Raw genomic sequence first — 27,285 nt, 5'->3', positions numbered from 1 at the left:
GGAAGAATCAACATTGTGAAAATGATTCTACTACCCAAAGCACTCTACAGATTCAATGCAATCCCTATCAAACTGCCACTGGCATTTTTCACAGAACTAAACAAAAAATTTCACAATTTGTATGGAAACACAAAAGACCCCAAATAGCCAAAGCAATCTTGAGAATGAAAAATGGAGCTGGAGGAATCAGGCTCCCTGACTTCAGACTATACTACAAAGCTACAGTAATCTAGACAGTATGGTACTGGCACCAAAACAGAAATATAGATCAATGGAACAGGATAGAAAGCCCAGAGATAAACCCACGCACCTATGGTCACCTTATCTTTGATAAAGGAGGCAGGAATGTACAGTGGAGAAAAGACAGTCTCTTCAATAAGTGGTGCCAGGAAAACTGGACAGGTACATGTAAAAGTATGAAATTAGAACACTCCTTCACACCATACACAAACATAAGCTCAAAATGGATTAAAGACCTAAATGTAAGGCCAGACACTATAAAACTCTTAGAGGAAGACATAGGCAGAACACTCTATGACATAAATCACAGCAAGATCCTTTTTGACCCACCTCCTAGAGAAATGGAAATAAAAATAAACAAATGGGACCTAATGAAACTTAAAAGCTTTTGCACAGTAAACGAAACCATAAACAAGACCAAAAGACAACCCTCAGAATGGGAGAAAATATTTGCAATGAAGCAACTGACAAAGGATTAATCTCCAAAATTTACAAGCAGCTCATACAGCTCAATAACAAAAAAAAACAAACAACCCAATCCAAAAATGGGCAGAAGACCTAAATAGACATTTCTCCAAAGAAGATATACAGATTGCCAACAAACACATGAAAGAATGCTCAACATCATTAATCATTAGAGAAATGCAAATCAAAACTACAATGAGATATCATCTCACACCGGTCAGAATGGCCATCAACAAAAAATCTAGAAACAATAAATGCTGGAGAGGATGTGGAGAAAAGGGAACACTCTTGCACTGCTCGTGGGAATGTACATTGATACAGCCACTATGGAGAACAGTATGGAGGTTCCTTAAAAATCTACAAATAGAACTACCATACAACCCAGCAATCCCACTACTGGGCATATACCCTGAGAAAATCATAATTCAAAAAGAGTCATGTACCAAAATGTTCATTGCAACTCTATTTACAATAGCCAGGAGATGGAAGCAACCTAAGTGTCCATCATCAGATAAATGGATAAAGAAGATGTGGCACATATATACAATGGAATATTACTCAGCCATAAAAAGAAATGAAATTGAGTTATTTGTAGTGATGTGGATGGACCTAGAGTCTGTCATACAGAGCGAAGTAAATCAGAAAGAGAAAAACAAATACCGTATGCTAACACATATATATGGAATCTAAGAAAAAAAAAAAAAGTCATGAAGAACCTAGGGGTAAGATCGGAATAAAGACGCAGACCTACCAGAGAATGGACTTGAGGATATGGGGAGGGGAAGGGTAAGCTGTGAGAAAGTGAGACAGTGGCATAGACATATATACTCTACCAAATGTAAAACAGATAGCTAGTGGGAAGCAGCCACATAGCACAGGGAGATCAGCTCGGTGGTTTGTGACCACCTAGAGGGGTGGGATAGGGAGGGTGGGAGGGAGGGAGACGCAAGAAGGAAGAGATATGGGAACATATGTATATGTATAACTGATTCACTCTGTTATAAAGCAGAAACTAATACACCATTGTAAAGTAATTTACTCCAATAAAGATGTTAAAAAAGAAAGACAAATCAAAGCAATTACTTGACATTCCTTACAATAATCACATGACATTTCTAACCCCAAGAAGCAAAGTGGACCAAAAATAAAATGTGTACAAGAGGCTTAGATCAATTCAGCCTCCATAATAAATTACTATGGAAAACCAGGATGTTTGTTGCATGCTGTCTACCCCCTTTCCAAGAGCATCATTGATATAACAATATTCACTAAGCTCAGAGATGAAATATAAGACTGGATGAGCCAGGATGGATTTTCTGAGCAGGGCCAGGACTCAGGTGAAGCGAATGGAGGCTTCTAAGGAGCACAGTTGAAGTAGGTATTGCCTCCCACAGATGTGCAAGTCCTCAGCCTGAGGTTCTTACATTAGCTTTGCAATTGCAAGAGCCAGCCGGCCACTTGTTCCACACTGCAAGTGATAATAAAACACAGTGGCAAGCAAGCCCATCTGGAGAACAACAATCAGAAATGGCAGGGGGAGCTGAGGGATCTTTGAGAACAAAGACTCCAGGGCAACTATACGTTTATGGGGCAAAATCAAGAAGACTAAGAAAACTCAGGAGAAGCACCTGTGTAGCCAAGTGCATGAGCGTAGGAATGATATAAGGCTAGGGACTTCCCTGGTGGCGCAGTGGTTAAGAATCCGCCTGCCAATGCAGGGGACACAGGTTCGATCCCGGGTCCAGGAAGATCCCTCATGCCGCGGAGCAACTAAGCCCGTGCGCCACAACTACTGAGCCTGCGCTCTAGAGCCCACGAGCCACAGCTACTGAAACCCTTGCAACCTAGAGCCTGTGCTCCGCAACCACTGAGCCCACATGCTGCAACTACTGAAGCCCCGCACACTTAGAGCCTGTGCTCCGCAACAAGAAGCCACCACAATGAGAAGCCCATGCACCACAACGAAGAGTAGCCCCTGCTCGCTGCAACTAGAGAAACCCCTCGTGCAGCAATGAAGACCCAACACAGCCAAAAACTAAACAAACAAACAAATAAATAAGGATGAAAGCTAACGTCTGTAAACACCTACTATGTGCCAGATGCTTTCAACGTACATATTAGCTTATTTAATCTTCAAAACAGCTTTTAGAGATGAGTATTATTATTATCATTACCATTATTATTACCATGTAAGAGATAAGAAAACTGAAACCTAGATTTAGTAAGTTGCCCTGGATCTCAGAGCTCGTAAATGCCCTGGCCTGTGCTATTAACCTAAGTCTATTTTTTTAATCTACAGTCCCACATACAAAGACGTTATTTTCAAGAAAAACAGACAGCGATGAAATCATCAAAATATACGTCATGGGGGCTTCCCTGGTGACACAGTGGTTATGAGTCTGCCTGCCAACGCAGAGGACACGAGTTTGAGCTCTGGTCTGGGAAGATCCCACGTGCTATGGAGCAACTAGGCCCGTATACCACGACCTCTAGGCCTGCGCTCTGGAGCCCACGAGCCACAACTACTGAAGCCCGCGAGCCTGGAGCCCGTGCTCTGCAGCAGGAGATGCCACCGCAGTGAGAGGCCCGCGCACCGCAACGAAGAGTAGCACCTGCTCACTGCCCGAGCACAGCAACAAAGACCCAGTGCGGCCAAAACTTAATTAATTATATATATATACACACACACACACACACACACACACACACACACGTCATGTCGCAAGTTAGTAAAAAACCGCTTTAGACATAGCCCTTTGTGTATCTGTACACAAACTTGGTGAGAAACTTTCGTACCTCACAATTTTCATAGCCTGACAATATTTTTGAGAGGGTCAGAAAACATGGATTGCCATCCTGTTACACAGATTAAAAAAACCGAAGGGCCAAACGCGACTTGAGTGAAGGGCAGAGAAAGGATGGTGGCCCAGGCGCTCTGAAGCTGGCCAAGCCATGGGTCCTCCCACTGGATGTCCCTGAAGGGCCTTAATAAACCAAGCCACTGACCTCCACATTCCCGTGAAACTGAACATGGTGCTCACACAGCGAGGGAGAGGCGGTGGCGTGAGTCCATCCAGGCGCATGAGCAGAGCTGGGACACCAAAGAGCACCAAGTACTTCACATAGAAGAAGAGCACTTGGGCCAACGCCAGTCCTCCTGAAAGACAGAGGGGCCTGTGAGACACAGCGACAAGAAGTGGAGCAATCTCCTGGGAAAGATGCAAGGCTCCAGAAACACACTACCTGCTCCCGCTTCTCCGACCACTCCCCTCCCCTCCCCGCAACTCACACATTTAACAAGTCTCCCATGTCGGTTCTGGGCAATGATATTTTGGCATTAACAAATACTGAAATCTCCTTTATTATTGTGACAGGCAACAGGACCTCTTAACAGTCATGCTTTTACAAATGCTAGAAAAGGGCACACTTTAAAAATACACAGATATGTAAATAAATAAATAAATAAATAAATATATATATATATATATATATATATATATATATATATATATGGCATTAAAAACTATTAGAAAGGAAAAATCCTTCCCAAATCCTTTCAAAACCTCACGTGAGTTCACACCCACTAGGATGGTTAGAAGCATAAAGTAAGATCAACAAGGGGGCAAAGATGTGGAGAAACTGGAACCATCATACACTGTTGGTAGGAATGTAAAATGATGTGGCCACTTTTCTTTTTGGCCACGCCACACAGCATGGGGGATCTTAGTTCCCTGACCAGGGATCAAACCCATGCACCCTGCAGTGGAAGCGCAGAGTCTTAACCACTGGACCACCAGGGAAGTCCTGATGCGGCCACTTTAGAAAACATTTGGCAGTTCTTAAATGATTAAACATACAGTTACCATATGACCCAGCAATTCCACTCTTGGGTATATACCCAAGAGAAATGAAAACAGGGGTCCACATAGAAACTTGTACCTGAATGTTCATAGCAGCATTATTCACCCAATAATGTGGTTAATAATCCGCCTCCCAATGCAGAGGACACGGGTTCGAGCCCTAGTCCAGGAAGATCCCACATGCCCTGGAGCAACTAAGCCCATGCACCACAACAACTGAGCCTGAGCTCTAGAGCCCGTGAGCCATACCTACTGAGCCCGCATGCTGCAACTACCGAAGCCCATGCACCTAGAGCCCGTGCTCCACGACAAGAGAAGCCACTGCAATGAGAAGCCCGCACACCGCAACAAAGAGTAGCCCCCGCTCGCTACAAATAGAGAAAGGCCGTGCGCAACAATGAAGACCTAATGCAGCCCAAAATTAATAAATTTTAAAAAAGAAAGAAAGAAATGAAGTACTGATACATGCTGCAACATGAATCTTGAAAACAACATGCTAAGTGAAGTGAGCCACGAAAGGCCACATATTACATGATTCCATTCATATGCAAGTCCAGAAGAGGGAAACAAAAACAGAAATAGAGACAGAAAGTTGATTACTAGTTCCTTAGCACTGAGGGGCTGGAGAGCAAGATTATGGGGGGTGGTGGCTAAATGGTAGGGGCTTTTTCTGAGGTAATGAAAATGTTCTAAAATTGGTGGTGGTGATATTTGCACATATCTGTGATATACTAAAAGCCATTGAGTTGTACACTTTAAATGGATGGATTGTATGATATGTGAACTCTATCACAATAAAGCTATTAAAAAAAAAACATAAGGGCCCCAAGCTATAAGAACCAGCAGCTTCTTGGCCAGAACTGTGTCCTTCTGGAGCAAAAGGAATGCAGGCTGTGGGCGCAGGGTGAGATCTGAGGCCGAGACACATACTCTGGCGCCACAGGCCTCCGCCTGCGCCCTCTGAGGGCGACCCACGTCTCCAGCTGGAGCTCAGGATGCTCTACTGATTGGCACATCCCTGTGGGCTTCTGGGCCAGTTGCTTCCAACCTCTTCACCCTGAGAGGAGGATGGGGCATCTGGGCAATAGGTCTACGGGGCACCACAAACCTGGGCAAACTGCTGGCCTCAGCAGCAGCGTGAGGAGGTGAAGCGAGTCTGCCAGAGCAGTGCCCATAAGGAGAAGGCCAAGGGCAAAGTGCACGAGGAAACCCTGGAGTAGATGACCAGTGGCCACGTGCTGTCCAACCTCCAAACTCACCTTCCCCAGCGTGCAGGGAAATAATGCAGGGCAGGCTGATGCCACTGACCAGCTTATCTATGGGATAGTCTGAAGGAAAGAGCTAAGCCTTAAAGAAGTACTAGCAGAAGATATTACTATCTGGTCCTCTTGATGTTACACGAGGATCTTTGAAAGGATATCACTACCATGGAATGTGTGTCTATAAATAGTAACTCTGTGCCAGCAGAAACACAGAAGCCCTTTTCTGAATATACAATTTGGGCAAAGGCAAACAGTGGTTCAAATTCAGCAGCCATATGTCTTATAAGGAGAAAACCCCAGGAATCACCACGTCTCAGTCCCACTCGGGAGTGGTCAAACAGGTTCTTTTTGGAAACCAGACTACAGTCATATCTGTTGGAAGGGCTGGTATATAATGGTAGCCTTCTTGGATGTATCTGATAAGAGACAAGAAAAAAGCTGATGTGTGTGCATGTGTGTGTGTGAATACATATATATGTGTGTGTGGATGTGTAGATACAAATTCAACAAGAAGAGGGATATATATGCTAACAATACCAATCTAAAAGCATTTGCTGGGGGGCACAGGACTACCCTGAATGGTGGAGAAATCAGTTCCATTGGCTGAGATGGCAGTGAGGGAACCTATAACGTATTTCAAAATGAACCACCAGGCTCTAGTCAGAAAAGTCTCAGAGCTACCAAAAGGCAGGACAGAAGTAAGAATGACTAATTAAAAGGCACAAAGCTTCCAGATCTGACAATGATCAGCCTGAAGAACTGAAGGTATCAAAGGACCTATGGAAGACTGAACATGGATGGTCAAGGCCACCCAGAGCTCTTTTATAGACGAAGCATCAGAGATTTCTTTTCCTTGTTAACGGATACCAGATCAGGAAGAACAGGCTGCTCCTCGTCTCAAATGCTGCCTTTAATTTGACATTTTTTTCGTACAGCTGTTATATATGAGGCATATGAATTAAAATCCATAACTGAATCTACATTTCTGTGAATCACCATTTGCACACAACCGTCACCATTTGTTAGTACTTTCATATGGAACTAGGCTAAGGAAAGGGTTGCTTTTGTACAGGTATCTAATAGAACTCTGTGGGTAGATCTAATTGAAGATAACACAATTGGGGACTTTTTCCCCCAATATGGGTGGAAAGCACAAGAAGCCACATATGTATCAATATGTAACAAGTGCCCCATTTACCTGATATTGAGTATTTTTTTATGGATTAAGATACAAAAGGCTTAACTTTTTCCTTGACATTTTAGTAACTGGTTCATAAGCTTATAGAAAAAGAAATGATGCATAGTGGTTGTTAAAACATTATAATTGTGATTTCTGTATTTAGTCTTTCTGAAAAAAAAATGTGTTAAACCCATGTGTTAAACCCATGAGTTTAACAATTCTGCTCTCTTGCTGTTGATTTCTATCATCCCTATGAAAGACGCATGGCTCATTCTTCTTTCCCCTTGACCTGAAGATTAGTCTTTCCCTTTTAAGATTTGGCCCAAGGTTTCAGGGCTAACCCTAGGGATTAACAATCTCCCACTAGGAATATGATATGCTGGAAGGCAACATAAGAAAGAAAAATATCATATGATATCACTTATATGTGGAATCTAAAAAATGGTACAAATGTACTTATGTACAAAATAGAAATAGAGTCACAGATGTAAAAAAAAACCAAACTTATGGTTACCAGGAGGGAAAGGGGGGAGGAGGAATAAACTGGGAGATTGGGATTGACATATCTAAAATAGATAACTAAGAAGGACCTACTGTATAGCACAGGGAACTCTACTCAATACTCTGTAATGACCCGTATGGGAAAAGAATCTAAAAAAGAGTGGATGCATGTATATGTATAACTGATTCACTTTGTTGTACAGCAGAAACTAATACAACACTGTAAATCAACTATATTCCAATAAAAATTCAGAAAAGAGAATACAAGTGACTCTACTCTGATTGAAAGTTATTTGACATACATAAATTGAACTCACTTTCAGTATATTTAAAAATACAAAATTTAGCTATTTTTTAAAATATTTTAAAACATTTTTGCCAGGATTATATTTAAAAGATCTTCTTACTAGCAGGAGTTATGATCGGTTTTAACCTAACCCAACACCTTCCTCCCAAAAAAGTCATAGATGAGTTCATACGTTACACTCATTCGTTCAACAAGCGTGTTCCGAGCACCTGACCACTGAATCACTAGTTAGTTGCTATGGGAAGTAGACTAGCGGTCAGACCAGGTGGGGACCCAGGCTTCAGGGAGCTCACAGGTCAGTTTCATTACAGTGCCATTTATCTCTCCCCTTGGCACTTGGTGTTTTCTTCTGCCTTTATGCCCTATCCCACCGTTCCCTGGCAAAATCCCATTTATCCTTCAGGCCCCAATTCCAATACGGCCTCTTCTTAACTTCCCTATGCTTCAAGTGGAATCAATAACTTATTTTGCATTAATTCAATATATAATTATTGAGCACCAACTGCTTACCACATACTGAGCCATACAGTGTTGAATAAAGACATGAGATCCCTGCTTTATGGAGTATACAGTGTGTTAAAAGTGACAGAAAATAATGTAAATCAGGAGTGGGATTAAAATCCTCACGTCTAGAACAATCTGAACACAGTGACTCAGACAAATTTGTTAGAACACTTAAAACTATTCGTTGTAATTATTACATGCCTAGTATGGTGTAGTGCTTGGTATACATCAGTGGACATTCCTGCCTTCATGGGGCTTACATCTTAACAGGACTCAACAAAAAACAGACATAAAAATAAATAAATTCTATATGGATACTAAGGAAGTATGGCAGAACATATTCCCCAACAGTGGCTGCAATGATATCTTCCATCTCACATGCCCTTCTGTAATGTAATCTTGCCACTCCCCCCGTCAAAAGTAAATCTGGGCAGATCCTAGGACCAGGAGATTCAGAAAAAGTGATGCTGTTCCAATTCCAAGTGTAGCCGGTCATTGGCCTGGCATCTTCTGCTTCCTGCCCTTTGGAACGCTCACTCCTGGATCCAGGTGCCAGGCTGCGAGATGCCTGAGCCACGTAGAGAGGCCACATGAAGATGCTCTACAGGACAGCACCCGCTGAGCTCCCAGCCAAGTCAGCCTCAATTGCCAACCGTGTGAGGAGCCACCTTCGATGTCCTGCCCAGTAGAACCTTCAGATGCCTGCAGCACGAGCTGATATCTGGCAGCAACCACAGGAGAGACCCCAAGCAAGAACTACCCAACCGGGCTTCCCTGGTGGCACAGTGGTTGAGAGTCTGCCTGCCGATGCAGGGGACACGGGTTCGTGCCCCGGTCCGGGAGGATCCCACATGCCGCGGAGCGGCTGGGCCCGTGAGCCGTGGCCACTGAGCCTGCGCGTCCGGAGCCTGTGCTCCGCAACGGGAGAGGCCACAGCAGTGAGAGGCCCGTGTAACACTAAATAAATAAATAAAAGAACTACCCAACCAAGTCCTGTCAACCAACGAAAGAGTGAGAGAGAGGAAATCACTGTTTTCAACTAAGTTTGGGGATGGTTTGTTATTCAGCAACAGCCCACTGGGACAGAGGGTGATAAATGCAATGGAAAAAGAAATAAAAATTGTTGAGCAGGGTAAGGGAACTCAGAATGCAGAGATAGCAGGTGCTGCTATGTTTTAAAAGGGGAGTCAGGGTGGTCCTCATTGAAAAGAGGATATTTGAGCAAAACCTTGAAGGTAAGGGGGTGAGCTATGCAGCCCCCCGGCTCTCTCCAGGCTGTCATCATCCTTTGTTCTATGGTTTGTGCTGTGATTATCACACCAGACCACAGTTGTACCCATTCTGCGAGACCACAAGCTTTTCAAGATCAGGAATTATATCATATGCCTCTTGCATTCCCAGCACCTAATATCTGACCTATAATTAAAGCTTAATAAATGTTTCCTTGAAAAGTAACTAAATTGATCATTCACCCCGTAGTATGAAAACTCTTTGTATCAGGGTTTTTCTGGGAAGTATACTGATATTCTAAGATCTTAATCCTCTATTCTGAGGACTAAGCCACTACTGAAGTTCAGACCTGCCGCCAAATAAAAGAATCCTCTGTGGGTCTGGGACTTCCCAGCATCAAGAACAAAGCCGGGGAAGGGAGACAGAAACAGAAGCCCTAGGTCTATGCTTGCTGTTGCCTCCAAGTGACTGAATGTGTAGTGAATTCTACCACCTGTGGGCCACCTCCAACTGGAAGGGCCTCAAACTCAACTTGTCCAAAGAGAAGGAGGCTTTCTCTCCCTCAAAACCAGAAACAGAGTAGACTTTCGAGACAGGAGGAGATTAATTCTACAAAGAGTTCTAAGAGAATGGGAACTGAGAAAAAGTCCCAAATGTTGGGGTTCCCTTGAGTTCAGCCCTTCCTCCATTGACACCCCTACCTATCCAGCCCTCCATACTCTCTGCATTTGACATGACCTCACCGTAATTTGAACTGATCTAAAGCAGCTGGTGATGGGCTCCCATTTGGATCTCCCCCTCCTCTCAGCTCTGGTCCTCAAACAAGTAGATGAAGAATTTCATGTTGGGGGGGGGGTAGGTGTGAAGGGGAAAGTGAGTCAGGCCCAACTCACTTCTCCTCCCTGGAACTACTCATTTTACCCAATTGCACCCTTCACTCTCTCTTTGCTCACTCATTCCTCTGCCTAAAGGTCCTCCCCTCTCCATTTTGTCTGCTGAAACTGTATCCTTCTTTAAGGCCCCACCTAAGGCCATTATTTCACAAAGTCTTCCCTAAAGCTCCAGCCAAAACAGTCACATGCTTCCTTGCAAGTACATAACGTGGGACAGCTTTCTGCGAAGTCCGGTCACCGTAAGCTCTATGGGGCAGGGGCCACAGCTGTCCTCTCCACCTCCGTCCCCTTAGCCCCAAGCAGTGTCTGACACAGCATGGATATGACCAATGGGTATTTGCTGAATGAAGAAATGCACTGAAAAAAATAAATGTACTTTCATGTATATTAACCCACTGCTATTTTTTATTCAACCCTGGGTCATAAGTATTACTCCCATTGTCAGATTTAAAAAAACAAACATTTGTAAGGATTATGACCTCCTCAAGTCTCAGGAGTCATCAACACTGGATCTTAAAACCCAGGTCTCTTGTTTCCAAAATCAATGACCTCTCCCTCTAGTGAAAAGCCTTCACTAACCAGAGAATGGGTCAAGTCATGTCTTATGCCACAGTTTGCCGAGGATTGGAGAGAGACGTCCCTCGGCTCTGCTGGCCTGCTGCAGAGCTGCCATCTTTGCATGCCTGAGCCCTGTCCTTGGGATGCCAACAGTCAGTGAAAGGCACTGGCTCCAGCTTCACTCCGCTTCAGGAGGCATGTTGTCTCTGCACTATCATACTGTCGTATCTGTCCCCACCAGCTTGTGCCACCCTGACCCACCACTATACTCCCATCTCCAGCCTGTCCTAGGCTCCTGCCTCAGTCCATACCCTGACCTCAACCCTGGACCTTTTCTGCTCCAAGGCAAATGACTCCAGTCACTTTCATCTTGCCTACATCTAACCTATTCTAGATTTTGTGAACCATTCTGTGATTGTCTGTTCGGATTAGGAAGCCTAGATATTTTATAAAAGTCTCCTCACACATAAAGTTCTTTATAAGAAATTTCATGCCTACAGTGAACAGTACCGTATTTTACACCTAAAAATGTGGTAAGAGCATAGATCTCAGGTTAAGTATTCTTACCACAATAATAAAAAAACAGAACCTTTCCTATATAAGATCAGGGTGAGTACTAGAAGTATAAAGATTAGTCAGTAAGAATACAGATCAGGAACCAGAACCTAAAGAGAAGTAGTGCCATGATAGAATTGGCAATTCTTCCCTTCCCGCTGGGGGTATCAGGAGGAAGGGGAGCTCACGTCTTGGGAAGGTCAACACCTGTGGTCAGAGTTACCATGATTTCACAGGTTCCCATAGAGACACTAAAGCAGAGATAGCTATTGCCTTGCAGTGGTTACATAACACTCTTTGTCAGGAGGAGAAGATGGACTGGTGCCAAGAAAACCAAGTCAGTAAACGTGATTGACAGGGGAAGGGCATGAGATAACAAAACTGAGGAATTGCTACCATGAGCTACAGAAGAGCAAGCATTGAAGTCAGGAAGGAAAGAACAGTGTGCTGGTGAGAGATGTCGCCGACGGAGCTCATGAACCTTGCCCAGCCTGCGGAGGCCAAGGAGATAAAAGGAATTCAATAAGTAACTACAGCAAATTCTGTAGTTTCAACCTAAACCTAAGGATTTAGAAGTTGAACCTGCAGCCCCACCAGGTAGGAGTCAGTGTCTCACCTTCTGGGCTCAACAGGATAACTGACCTACTGAAGGAGAAACCAGCTGGAGCCCAGTAATGAGTTCAGACTCATCCACTACATCATCCTGAGCTGAATCTCTAACTAACGTGAATACCTGTCATTTATCTACCGGGGCATGGTTTGCATCACGAGATTCCCTGCTCATACTATAGTAATAATATGCTCTAAACAACTGGCTGTACATGTAGATGACAAGGTCACCCACGCCCAGCAGGTGACCCTCCAGGGCTCAAAAAGAAGGGACGGTGGTCCCAGCACCCAGGCTGCATCTCCCCCATGAGCAGTTCAGAGAAGGCTGCTTCTTAGAAATGCCAATACTGAGTATTCAGTGCAAGTAATGCCAAACCAAGGAGCTGGGAGGAGTCAAAAAAAAAAGGCAATGAGTTGGAGAGGCTAGAGGAATGGTAATCAAAGCGCCCAAACCCCCAAACTGGAGGCGAGCCAAGAGGGTGGATGCCAAATGAAACAAGAACACACTCAAGTTGTTCAAGAGTGATCCTGGAGATGTAACTTTCTGGCCACGCAATTTCTTTCTAAGTGACGTACAGCAGAGGACAGAGAGGCCAGGCTGTAGTCCTCAGGTGGGTCCCCATGCCGGTGGGGGGGCGGAGCAGCAGCCAAGCAAGGGGACCAAGGCCTGGGCTCTCCTGACAGGGTGTAAGTCAGAGCTCTGCCCTTTCTTCTCTCCCTACGACTGTGAGGATGGGACCCACAACATCCTTTACATGAGGCTCCTCAAACAACTCTAGTTCATTTTCCACATGCCCTATTCGTTACCAACAGCCATTTAAAACAATAGTCACATACGTAGTGAAAGCGTAAAGAAACACATGAGAGCAAAAATCACCAAACTCAGGATAGTGGTTACCGTTTAGAAGGAGGAAGGGAAAGGCAATCAGGAGGCGTCTCCACGGGGCTTCAACTGTGTTGGTAATACTTTACTTTTTAAACTAAGTGATGGATAAATACATATTCACTATATTTTTAATGACTTTTGAAATATCTCAAGTGTGTGTGTGTGTGTGTTTGTGTGTGTGTATAAAATATAGTCTCACTGCCAGGACAAGTTTACCAACAAACTAGTTTCTGAGAATACGTTCTGGCATACTAGCAGCAGCTACTGATTATTAAGCACTTGCTCTCTCTATATACCGAGCGGTATGCATCATCATTTTTAATTCTCACAACATACCCCTCTGTGGGCATGGGTATTATTACGACCCACATTTTATAGACAGGAACCTGGGCACAAAAAAGGGTTACAAAGCTTGCTTAAGATCACACACTAAAGTAGCAGAGTCAGGACTTGAATCTGGATCTGCTGCTTCCAAGTCACCACATTTACTAGATTCACATACAACTCTGAGACCAGACTCGGAACAGAGTCTGTGTGAGGTAGACCAGATGACAGGACAACAAGCGAGCTGCTAAAGGGAGTTGAAGGAGGTATTCCAAGCAGAAAATAAACAGGCAGGGACCGAGCTCTAAAGATCCTCTGGAAGCCAGCCTCAAGGAGCACACAGTAAGCAAAGATATGCAAAAAACAAATGTGCTGTGGTGAGCAGCTCTGGATTCACAGATGGGAGAATTCTGATCCTCATAGCATCAAAATAAGTAGTTATTAACTCAGAAACTCAGAAAGTTTACCTTCCAAAATGCTTAATCTTTGGGCATACTAGTTAATGCAAAATCTAGTTTTCAAAACTTTCTTCTTGTTAGAGTTTAAAGCACCAAAATGCCTCTCTTCAAAGAAAAGGTATATTGCTAGGGGGAAAAGAATTATCCGGATAGAATATTAAATCCTATTTTCCCATCCTCTTTAATTATAAATTGTTAACATCTTTAGGGAAAAGGCTATAAGCCACAATAAATCACACTTAATATCAAATTATAATTGTCCAATAAAAATATTAAATACATCACAAAATAGATCTTAAAGTAAAATCAAAGTGTTCCAGAAGCATTTTTAAATGGTAAAATATATTTAAAATCTTTTTTAAAAATGACTATTGTCATGTAACAGAACAGACATGCTGAATTAAGAGTTTATATAAGTCTGCAAAGGCCCCTCCCCATCCAAAAACTGTGAGGGAAGAAGAACCCACGCAGCAGAAACAGAGTAATACTACACACACAGCTAAGTAAGACTTAATGAAGTTACGTGGGAAAGGAGGGAGATTTACACAGGGCTGAGTGACCTGAAAACTCTAAAAAGCAAATCTGCAGGTAGAGATCAGGTGTAGATTATTGTTTGGATTTTGATGCTTCAGTGTAACTCATTTTGCCCAGAAGAAGTGGTCTGTAAAATCTATGTGCAAAAAGAATTGGAAATTAACTACTAATTAAAGTATTCTATTGCAAATCCTCAAGAAACCACAAAATCCCTTTAGGAAGCAAATAACTGCCTCCCCAAAGTATCCAACAAATTTAGACTTCCATATATCAACTTTGCTTAAAAGAAAAATACGCCTGTTTTATGGTATCTAAGAAGTTAGCTGTACACTAAGCTACCTGAGCACAATAATGGGTTAGGTAGGGATCAACAAAGATCACAGTATTCTGAGGGATACTGGGGAGGGCAAGGGATAGTGTTTTAATGTTTTAAATAACTGTGGTGCAACTTGCTACCCTTTATGACCCCACATGGAGCAGGCATCTCTCCCATTCTGCAAGCAGGCACCATGAAATTATCCTCCCACCACACGGAGCACCTGTAATTGAACAGTCAAGTCCCACAGTAGTAAATCCCAGTGTAGCTATGGGTTCACACTATATTAATTTTAAATAACCTCAGGATTCTAATCCAAGGAGAGAATTTATAAAAATTTTCTGTTGTATCTTAACAAACCTCGGCATATTTAATGCCTCCAAAGGGTGAAAAAGCGAAGAGACTCTTAACGCTATCTGACATATGTTTGTGTCCCTAGTTTTCAAGACAGACATCAGATGTCAAACGTCTGATCCCTCTTCCTTCATTGTGATGTTATAGAAGGAGAAAAAGCCAATGGATGGCTTTGTTAGCATTTCATTAGCATTTAGGTAGGTGCGCAGATATTATTTCAACAACAGCTAGTGCTTAAACAATGAGTTACAAAACTACATGTACTTAGGAGATGGGGCTCTAAAGTCCAACCAGTGAACAGTTAAGATTTCAGAAGACTCTAATGTACATTCCACAGAGCTTCATTATATCTTTACCTATGAGGTAAGAACAACTCTCCCGCAATTATTTTCACCACCCCACCCCTTCAATCACTCTCAAATCCCTTGCCAAAGCTCTCTTTTATCCCCATAACCTCTTATACCTGGATTTACCATAGATTTACCATGGTGAAACACTATTCAATAATGAACTCAAGAAATGTGATCTTTTTGGGGTCTTTTAAAGAAAAGCCATAAGTTATTGCCTTTGCCCTCCTTAATCCTAAACTCCTAAACTCAAATTCAGGTATAGTTTCAGGTTGCCATATTTTGTCTTCTTATAAGATTCTGATGTTCAAAAGAAAATGAGGATACATGTCATCGTACATTTGTCCAAAGCCCTAGGACGTACAACACCAAAAGTGAACCCCTATTGTAAACTATGGACTTTGCGTGATAATGATGTATCAATGTAGGTTCATCAAGTTTAGCTGATGTACCTTCTCTGATAGGGGATGTTTACAGTGGGCAGCCACGGGGAACAGGAGGTATATAGGAAATCTCTGTACCTTCCTCTCAATTTTGCTGTGAACCTGAAAGTGCTATAAAAAAATAATAAAGTCTTTTTAAAAAAGAATGAAAGAAAAGAAAATGAGAGTTATTATCTTCTAGAGATACTACTGAAATGTTTATGTATAGTGATAAGACATCTGGGATTTGCTTCCAAACAGTAGTATCAGAGAGAGTACAGACGAAAGAAAACATGGCCATGAGTTGATAATTGTTGAACCTGGGTGATGAATATTTGGGGGTTAATTATATGCTTATGCTTTTATTTTTCCAAAGTATGAACTTTTAAAATGGGAGGCATTAAGAGCCCCCACCAGAACGCTGAATTTTAGCCAGAAATATTTAACTTCCTGTTTACCCACCAACCAAACACATCTGCAGGGGATAGTGAGCAAGATGTACTAATACCAGCACAATTCCACCTCCTTCTCACATTGTGAGCACAGAAAGTCTGAAAAGGGTAAAATGGAGAGGCCAGTGACAGGAAGGAGAAGGGAGAGAATGCCATGAGGTGGAATAATGAAACTGCTAATCAGTCCCTGAATCACTGGGAACTGGCAGCCCATGAAGAAGCATGTCTCCATATAGGAAGATGCCCCACGGCGATCTTCATCAATAACAACGTTTCTCAAGTTGATTTGGTCCTAAGAATCACCGAGGATAACAGGTAATCACAGAGATTCCCAGGCCCCTCCCTGACAGATTCTGGTTCAGTAGGTTTGGGTCCGAGCCCTGAAATCTGAATGCAGAACAAGTTCTGGGAAGTTATGTTCAGTCAAGTTTGAGAAATTCTGAGTTAAAAAATCCACACCCTATTCCCTTTCCCCATGTTTAAAAACATACATCAAAGTGTAAACAGCAATTTTCCTGGGGAAAGTAAGGTTACCTTTCTGCTGCTGTTCATTCACATTTTCTGATTTTCATGTATAGAAAAGAGACCCCTCTCTTGCTCACTCTGTTGGTTCTATGACAGAACTTCAAAGGTAATGTTTCAGACTCATTCTGACACTCATGGCCGAGTTACCAAAAAGGGAACATGCAGGGAATTTCAAAGGAAAATCTGAGCCACAGGACTGACCTTCAATCTTCTTAGCTAAAGACTGCTATAATTTTGATAACAGCAACATAATTGTGAAGAAATAATATTCTTCTAGCTTGAGAGGGAAGACCGGTGGTCTCCTGGGCCCAATCTGATACCCTCCATTAGAGAAAGGAAGCCCCACATTTCTCTGCAATGAGTTCTGCTAAAATAAATACGTCCTCAAAAAGTTGTGCTACTCTATTTACAACAGCCAAGCAACCTAAGCATCCATCAACAGACGAACAGATAAAGAGGATGTGGTACATATATACAGTGGAATATTACTCAGCCATAAAAAAGAATGAAATAATGCCATTGGCAGCAACATGGATGGACCTAGAGATTATCATATTAGGTGAAGTAAGTCAGACAGAGGAAGACAAATATCATACAATATCACTTATATGTGGAATCTTAAAAAATGATACAAAATGGGCTTCCCTGGTGGTGCAGTGTTTGCAAGTCCGCCTGCCGATGCAGGGGACGTGGGTTCGTGCCCCGGTCCAGGAGGATCCCACGTGCTGCGGAGCAGCTGGGCTTGTGAGCCATGGCCGCTGAGCCTGCGCGTCCGGAGCCTGTGCTCCGCAACAGGAGAGGCCACAGCAGTGAGAAGCCCACGTACCAGAAAAAAAAAAAAAAAATGAATCTATATAAAAAACAGAAATAGAGGACTTGGTTCAAGGTAGCAGAGTAGAAGGACGTGCTCTTACTCACTCTTGGGAGAGCACCGGAATCACAACTAACTGCGGAACAATCATCAACAATAAGACACTGGAACTCACCAAAACAGATACCCCACATCCAAGGACAAAGGAGAAGCCACAATGAGACAGTAGGAAGGGCACAATCACAATAAAATCAATTCCCATAACTGGTAGGTGGGTGACTCACAAACTTGAGAATACTTATACCACAGAAGTCCACCCACTGGAGTGAAGGTTCTGAGCACCACGTCAGCCTTCCCAAACTGGGGGTCTGGCAACGGGAGGAGAAATACCTAGAAAATCAGACTTTGAAGGCTACTGAGATTTGACTGCAGGACTTCGACAGGACTAGGGAAACACAGACTCCACACTTGGAGGGCACACACAAACTAGTGTGCTCATTGGGACCCAGGGGGAGGAACAGTGACCCCATACGAGACTGAACAAGACCTACCTGCTAGTGCTGGAGGGTCTGAAGCAGAGGCAGGGGGTGGCTGTGTCTCACCATGACGACAAGGACACTGACGGCAGAAGTTCTGGGAAGTACTCCTTCGCGTGAGTCCTCCCAGAGTCCGCCATCAAACCCACCGAAGAGCTGGGTAGGCTCCGGGGTTGGGTCGCCTCAGGCCAAACAACCAACAGGGAGGGAACCCAGCCCTACCCAGCAGCAGACAAGCAGATTAAAGTTTTACTGAGCTCTGCCCACCAGAGCAACAACAACCAGCTCTACCCATCACCAGTCCCTCCCGTCAGGAAACTTGCACAAGCCTCTTAGATAGCCTCATCCACCAGAGGGAAGACAGGAGAAGCAAGAAGAACTACAATCCTGCAGCCTGCGGAACAAAAACCACATCCACAGAAAGACAGACAAGATGAAAAGGCAGCGGGCTATGTACCAGAGGAAGGAACAAGATAAAACCCAAGAAAAACAACTAAATGAAGTGGAGATAGGCAACCTTCCAGAAAAGGAACTCAGAATAATGATAGTGAAGATGATCCAGGACCTTGGAAAAAGAATGGAGGCAAAGATCGAGAAGATATAAGAAATGTTTAACATAGACCTAGAAGAATTAAAGAAAAAACAAACAGAGATGAACAATACAATAACTGAAATGACAAATACACTAGAAGGAATCAATAACAGAATAACTGAGGCAGAAGAACAGATAAGTGACCTGGAAGACAGAACAGTGGAATTCACTGCTGTGGAACAGAATAAAGAAAAAAGAATGAAAAGAAATGAAGACAGCCTAAGAGACCTCTGGGACAACATTAAACGCAACAACATTTACATCATAGGGGTCCCAGATGGAGAAGAGAGAGAGAAAGGACCCGAGAAAATATCTGAAGAGATTATAGTCGACAACTTCCTAACATGGGAAAGGAAGTAGCCACCCAAGTCCAGGAAGCGCAGAGAGTCCCATACAGGATAAACCCAAGGAGAAACACGCCAAGACACATAGTAAGCAAACTGGCAAAAATTAATGACAAAGAAAAAGTATTGAAAGCAGCAAGGGAAAACAACAAATAATATACAAGGGAACTCTGATAAGGTTAACAGCTGATTTCTCAGCAGAAACTCTACAGGCCAGAAGGGAGTGGCATGACATATTTAAAGTGATGAAAGGGAAGAACCTACAACCAAGATTACTCTATCGGCACGGATCTCATTCAGATTTGATGGAGAAATCAAAAACTTTACAGAGAAGCAGAAGCTAAGAGAATTCAGCACCACCAAACCAGCTCTACAACAAATGCTAAAGAAACTTCTCTAAGTGCGAAACGCAACAGAAGAAAAGGACCTACAAAAGCAAACCCAAAACAATTAAGAAAATGGTCATAGGAACATACATATCGATAATTACCTTAAACGTGAATGGATTAAATGCTCCAACCAAAAGACAGGCTTGCTGAATGGATACAAAAACAAGACCCATATATACGCTGTGTACAAGAGACCCACTTCAGACCTAGGGACAGATACATGCTGAGAGTGAGGGGATGGAACAAGATATTCCATGCAAATGGAAATCAAAAGAAAGCTGGAGTAGCAATACTCATATCAGATAAACTAGACTTTAAAATAAAGAATGTTACAACAGACAAGGAAAGACACTACATAATGATCAAGGGATGAATCCAAGAAGAAGATATAACAATTATAAATATATATGCACTCAACATAGGAGCACCTCAATACATAAGGCAACTGCCATAGCTATAAGAGAGGAAATCGACAGTAACACAATAGTAGTGGGGGACTTAAATTTCTCACTTAAACCAATGGACAGATCATCCAAACAGAAAATTAATAAGGAAATAGAAGCTTTAAATAACACAATAGACCAGACAGATTTAATTGATATTTATAGGACATTCCAACCAAAACCAGATTACACTATCTTCTCAAGTGCGCATGGAACATTCTCCAGGATAGATCACATCTTGGGTCACAAATCAAACCTCAGTAAATTTAAGAAAACTGAAATCATATCAAGCATCTTTTCTGACCACAATGCTATGAGATCAGAAGTCAGTTACAGGGAAAAAAACGTAAAAAACACAAACACATGGAGGCTAAACAATATGTTACTAAATAACAAAGAGATCACTGAAGAAATCAAAGAGGAAATCAAAAAATACCTAGAGACAAATGACAATGAAAACATGACGATCCAAAACCTATGGGATGCAGCAAAAGCAGTTCTAAGAGGGAAGTTTATAGCTATACAATCGTACCTCAAGAAACAACAAACATCTCAAATAAACAATCTAACCTTATATCTAAAGAACCTAGAGAAAGAAGAACAAACAAAGCCCATACTTAGTAGAAGGAAAGAAATCATAAAGATCCGAGCAGAAATAAATGAAATAGAAACAAAGAAAACAAGAGCAAAGATCAATAAAACTAAAAGCTGGTTCTTTGAGAAGATAAACAAAATTGATAAACCATTAGCCAGACTCATCAAGAAAAAGAGGGAGTGGACTCAAATCAATAAAATTAGAAATGAAAAAGCAGAAGTTACAACAGACACCACAGAAATACAAAGCATCCTAAGAGACTACTACAAGCAACTAACTCCATGCAAATAAAATGGACCTCCTGGAAGAAATGGACAAATTCTTAGAAAGGTACAACCTTCCAAGACTGAGCCCGGAAGAAACAGAAAATATGAACGGACCAATCACAAGAAATGAAATTGAAACTGTGATCAAAAATTTTCCAATAAACAAAAGTCCAGGACCAGACAGCTTCACAAGGGAAATCTATCAAAGATTTAGAGAAGAGTTCACACTCATCCTTCTCAAACTCTTCCAAAAACTTGCAGAGGAAGGAACACTCCCAAACTCATTCTATGAGGCCACCATCACCCTGATACCAAAACCAGACAAAGATACTACAAAAAAAGAAAATTACACACCAATATCACTCATGAATATAGATGCAAAATTTCTCAACAAAATACTAGCAAACAGAATCCAACAACACATTAAAAGGATCATACACCATGATCAAGTGGGATTTAACCCAGGGATGCAAGGATTCTTCAATATATGCAAATCAATCAATGTGATACACCATATTAACAAACTGGAGAATAAAAACCGTATGATCATCTCAGTAGATGCAGAAAAAGCTTTTGACAAAATTCAATACCCATTTACGATAAAAACTGTCCAGAAAGTTGGCATAGAGGGAACTTACCTCAACATAATAAAGGCCATATACGACAAACCCGCAGCAAACATCATTCTCAATGGTGAAAAACTGAAAGCATTTCCTCTAAGATAAGGAACAAGACAAGGATGTCCACTCTCACCACTATTATTCAACAGAGTTTTGGAAGTCCTAGCCATGGCAATCAGAGAAGAAAAAGAAATAAAAGGAATACAAATTGGAAAAGAAGAAGTAAAACGGTCACTGTTTGCAGATGACATGATACTATACATAGAGAATCCTAAAGATGCCACCAGAAAACTACTAGAGCTAATGAATGAATTTGGTAAAGTAGCAGGACACAAAATTAATGCACAGAAATCTCTTGCATTCCTATACACTAATGATGAAAAATCTGAATGAGAAATTAAGGAAACACTCCCACTTACCATTGCAACAAAAAGAATAAAATGCCTAGGAATAAACCTACCTAGGGAGACAAAACACCTGTATGCAGAAAACTATAAGACACTGATGAAAGAAATTAAAGATGAAACAAACAGATGGAGAGATATACCATGTTCTTGGATTGGAAGAATCAATATTGTGAAAATGACTATACAACCCAAAGCAATCTACAGATTCTATGCAATCCCTATCAAATTACCAATGGCATTTTTTACAGAACTAGAACAAAAAATCTTAAAATCTGTATGGAGACACAAGACCCCGAATAGCCAAAGCAGTCTTGAGAGAAAAAAACCGAGCTGGAGGAATCAGACTCCCTGACTTCAGACTATACTATAAAGCTACAGTAATCAAGACAATATGGTACTGGCACAAAAACAGAAACATAGCTCAATGGAACAGGATAGAAAGCCCAGAGATAAACCCACACACCTATGGTCAACTAATCTACGACAAAGGAGGCAAGGATATACAATGGAGAAAAGACAGTCTCTTCAATAAATGGTGCTGGGAAAACTGGACAGCTACATGTAAAAGAATGAAATTAGAACACTCCCTAACACCATACACAAAAATAAACTCAAGATGGATTAGAGACCTAAATGTAAGACCGGACACTATAAAACTCTTAGAGGAAAACATAGGAAGAACACTCTTTGACATAAATCACAGCAAGATCTTTTTTGATCCACCTCCTAGAGTAATGGAAATAAAAACAAAAATAAACAAATGGGACCTAATGAAACTTAAGAGCTTTTGCACAGCAAAGGAAACCATAAACAAGATGAAAAGACATCCCTCAGAATGGGAGAAAATATTTGCAAACGAATCAACGGACAAAGGATTAATCTCCAAAATATAGAAACAGCTCATGCAGCTCAATATTAAAAAAACAAACAAGCCAATCCAAAACTGGGCAGAAGACCTAAATAGACATTTCTCCAAAGAAGACATACAGATGGCCAAGAAGCATATGAAAAGGTGCTCAACATCACTAATTATTAGAGAAATGCAAATCAAAACTACAATGAGGTATCACCTCACACCAGTTAGAATGGGCATCATCAGAAACTCTACAAACAACAAATGCTGGGGAGAGTGTGGAGAAAAGGGAACCCTCTTGCACTGTTGGTGGGAATGTAAATTGATACAGCCACTATGGAGAATAGTATGGAGGTTCCTTAAAAAACTAAAAATAGAATTACCATATCCCCAGCAATCCCATTACTGGGCATATACCCAGAGAGAACCATAATTCAAAAAGACCCATGCACCCCAATGTTCATTGCAGCACTATTTACAATAGCCAGGTCATGGAAGCAACCTAAATGCCCATCAACAGACGAATGGATAAAGAAGATGTGGTACATATATACAATGGAATATTACTCAGCCATAAAAAGGAACGAAATTGGGTCATTTGTTGAGATGTGGATGGATCTAGAGACTGTCATACAGAGTGAAATAAGTCAGAAAGAGAAAAACAAATATCGTATATTAACGCATCTATGTGGAACCTAGAAAAATGGTACAGATGAACTGGTTTGCAGGGCAGAAATTGAAACACAGGTGTAGAGAACAAACGTATGGACACCAAGGCGGGAAAGTGGTGGGGGGGTAGGGGTGGTGGTGTGCTGAATTGGGTGATTGGGATTGACATGTATACACTGATATGTATAAAATGGATGACTAATAAGAACCCGCTGTATAAAAAAATAAAAATAAATAAAAACAACACCATTCTATTCCATAGTGTAAGGAGTCACTGCAGGTATCAAAGCTCCCCTCCATGGGTAAATCATCAGGTAATTGGTAAGTCTACTAGAATTTCAGGGGAAAAAAAGTTTATAGATTTTATCTATGTGTTTATTTAACCTATAGTTTCATCACAATATGTTCCCTCTGCTATTGTGATAGTCCTTAAGGTACATGAAAATGATTTAAAACGTACCAGCGATAAAAGATATACAATGATTTATTTTAATCTTTCAGAAAATGGAAGTTACACTCCGGGCACCTTTCCTTTCACAGGAAGAGAAATGTCTGAAAAGCAAGCTGTGCTCAACACCCCGGCGATCTATGTGGAGTGCATTTTCCCTACCTGGTGTCAACTGCTCCCACAGCTTTAATGGCCACCCATTCGCTATGAAACCCAAACACATATCGCTAACACCGATATTTCTCTTGAATTCCAAAACTGTAGATGTAATCACCCCGGGACACCTCCACTTCATCTCCATACCTCTGGTCCCCACACAGTATCTGGCATCCAACATGCGCCTGATGGAGGTCTGGAGAATGAGTGAGCAGACAGTGACTCCCTTCTGGAGGCTTAATGAAACCTTGTTGAACTGATTTGAATGAAACGACCATCAATTTCTCATTGACCACAACTAGATCTGAGGAAGCTTAGCACTTAAATAACACTTCACAATCATTGAGCCCATCTCAACTCCCTTAATATGCCCAGTATTGCAAAGTTGGTGACAATTCAGGACTAGGACACTCAACTTTGCTCTCCTACCCAAAAGTAATTCATCACAGTCGCTGGAGGTGAAGGGAGGCATCACCGGAACCTGAGCAATGGGGGAAGTAGCCCAGAAGTGAGATGTTTTGAGGGAGGAGTTAGTTAGACAAAGGAAACCTCAAGCAATGACGTGTACAAAGCATGAGGATACGAAACGGTCCAACAAACGAACCTATCTACAAAACAGAAACAGACTCACAGACGTAGAGAACAGACTCATGGTTGCCAAGGGTGAGGAGTGGGGGAGGGAAGGATTGGGAGTTTGGGGTGAGCAGATGCAAGCTGTTATATATAGGATGGATAAACAGCAAGGTCCTACTGTATAGCCCAGGGAACTATATTCAATATCCTGTGATAAACCATACGGAAAAGAATATTAAAAAGAATGTATCTACGTATAACCAAATCACTTTGCTGTACAGCAGAGATAAACACAACACTGCAAACTGACTATACTTAAATAAAGTAAGTTTTTTTTAAAAACGGTTCAATATGCCAAAAGGAACAGCATTTGCGGGAATGGTACTGCAGCTTCAGCGTCAGGAGAGGCATGATCAGAAAGGGTCATCTGTCAGTGAAGAAGCACAACTTTACAGTAAAAGACCTGAGAAACCAATCAGGAAGGTAAGATGATCTGTTTTGTTTTATTTTATTTTCTTTTAGGCTGTGTTGTGTCTCCGTTGCAGTGCGCGGGCTTCTCATTGCAGTGGCTCTTCTGTTGCAGAGCTTGAGGTCTAGGCACACGGGTTTCAATATTTGTGGCATGCAGGCCCAGTAGTTGGGCGCACAGGCTTAGTTTCTCCGCAGCATGTGGGATCTTCCCAGACCAGGGCTCGGACCCGTGTCCCCTGCATTGGCAGGCGGATTCTTAACCACTGTGCCATCAGGGAAGCCCTGTTTTATTTTAGAAAGCTCTGTCTATAAGAAAACGGGGGATGGTTTTGTTCCAGAGAGGAGAAGGGCAGAAAGAGGAGGAGGACAGAGAAAAGGATGGAGCAGCATAGCCGGGACCTGAGCCTGAGTTCCGACGTGGTGGAGGAGCCAGGGAGCTCCAGTTGTCTATTTCAAGCTGTTAGCGTGGCTATCTGCCAAACCTTTGCTAAAGTCCCCTAACACACACAAAGGCTTTACCTGAACAGATTTCAGTTCGTGCGTGTGTGTGTGTGTGTGTGTGTGTGTGTGTGTGTGTGTGTGTTTATGTAGTAGTCAAGAAAAAGAACAAAGTACCACGTGATAATGAGGGCGATATCCAGTGGGGACAGCACAAGATCCCTAAACAGAACGAACTCCACAAAAGCCAGAGATGAGAGACAGAGGAGGCCACGAACCGAGTCTCAGGAGAGCACTGGGCTCTGCTCAGTCCAGGGAACAAGAAGTCAAGTTCACATTGTCTAGAAATTAAGGGGCTGGGAGACGCTCACAGCTAAAATCCAGTGAAATCTGATCAACAGCCTATATATAAAAACATGTTCCACAGAAAACCCTGAAAATTAGAGTATATTAAGATTTTTTATTATTATTTTACAGAATTTCATAAAAAGAACTTAGAGTGGTAAGACTCAGGGATATTGTGATAACTGGGATGAGAATGGCCACTATGGTAGACCACCTCTCTCTGGTCCGGCAGCAGTACCACCACCTTACCCCCACTTCAAAACTCTGGAAATTGCCCAGGAGAGGCTGAAATGAGGTTAATAAAATGTCTAATTGGAATTGCTCAGATGACTGCCTAGCTTTTACTGCCACCTCCTGGCCCTTTCTGGTATGTCCCCCCTGAACCAGTGGTGCTGATAAGCACACACACACAAAATCCATTACCACATTCACGCATCTCCAGCTAGACAGAGCATCAAATGAAACCATGATTACATTGCAACTGTAAAGCTGTGATATCGAGTGGGAGCCCCTGCATAAGGCAGCTGTACAGTGATAAGGTCACCCCAGCCAGGCTGACTACCCCCTGCCCCCAATCCGTCGGCACGCTGAGGGCAGATCTGTGTCTAGGGGCAGATGCATATTCACCAAGCTCACGGAGACAGATCTCTAAGACATAAACACCAAAGTACCAATTTAGAGTGAGAATCATCACCTCCAAGGTAACCCAGGCCTCTTATTTTCCTACAAGAACCACTTTTCTCTCTAGGTCAGACACACTGGAGATCAAATCATGCACTCAGAGAACTGCTTAGTGAGGAGGAAATCAGGGCCAGGGCACTGGCCAGAGAATATGAACTTTTAAAGGCATCGGGGAGAGATGGGGTCGTCTGCCCCACAACTGGAATATTCTGCCACTGGACACGACAACGCAAATCTCTGGAACAGGGTATCTATCGTTCTCCCGTCAATGCTTGAATGGGAATGATCAGGCCTTGCCTTTGAGATATTTCTCTGTCCAGTTCTGGCCAATCCACCTCCCTTTCTGGTTGGCAGAATGTTTTCATGGGGATGATAAAGTCTCCAGTGAAGCTTCCATCAGTCAAGTGTTGACCGAGATCCGATGTCTCTGCTCCACCGTGCACTGGTACCACAGTCGGCTGTCTGTAACGGGCTGTACCGTCCCTATTTCCAAGCTTTTGGGGGCACCACGGTAGTTCCATGTACTTCCAATAAACAGGTAATGATAATTTCCATTTGTTGAATGATCAGAAGTTTACACAGAGTTTGTACATCCCTCATTGCAGCTAGTCCTCTCAAGCACCCTTTGGGGTTCTTTGGGTAAATATTATGATTCTTGTTTTACAGATAAAGACACTGAGATTCAGAGACGGTAAGTGGTTTTTCCAAGGTCACAGAATTAGTGAATACAGGGTTAAGACTAAAACTGACATCTCTGAACCCCAGGTGAGTCTACTGAGGAAGCCAGCTCTTAACAGTAAACATAAAGGAACTCCGCCTGACCGACTGACCTACTGCTATATAACAACTAGTTATGGACAGTCAAT

General features: G+C 42.4%; 1 protein-coding gene across 17 annotated transcripts in view; it reads right to left on the bottom strand.

The window, feature by feature from the left end:
• The window catches only part of HHAT (hedgehog acyltransferase), a 368,333-nt gene that overhangs the window by 216,927 nt on the left and 124,121 nt on the right, over positions 1–27,285 (bottom strand). For all 17 annotated transcript variants that reach the window (XR_012331015.1, XR_012331016.1, XR_012331010.1 and 14 more), the window contains one exon: positions 3,712–3,862. Coding sequence is in view for 12 of the 17 variants with exons in the window: in XM_073802932.1 (XP_073659033.1) it covers positions 3,712–3,862 (151 nt within the window). In the remaining 5 variants the exon portion in view is untranslated. The remainder of the gene's footprint in view (positions 1–3,711; positions 3,863–27,285) is intronic.

The sequence above is a fragment of the Tursiops truncatus genome, chromosome 1 (assembly GCF_011762595.2).
Source record: "Tursiops truncatus isolate mTurTru1 chromosome 1, mTurTru1.mat.Y, whole genome shotgun sequence".
NCBI classification, from domain to species: Eukaryota; Metazoa; Chordata; class Mammalia; order Artiodactyla; family Delphinidae; genus Tursiops; species Tursiops truncatus.
This window is presented reverse-complemented; position numbering and strand designations above follow the sequence as displayed.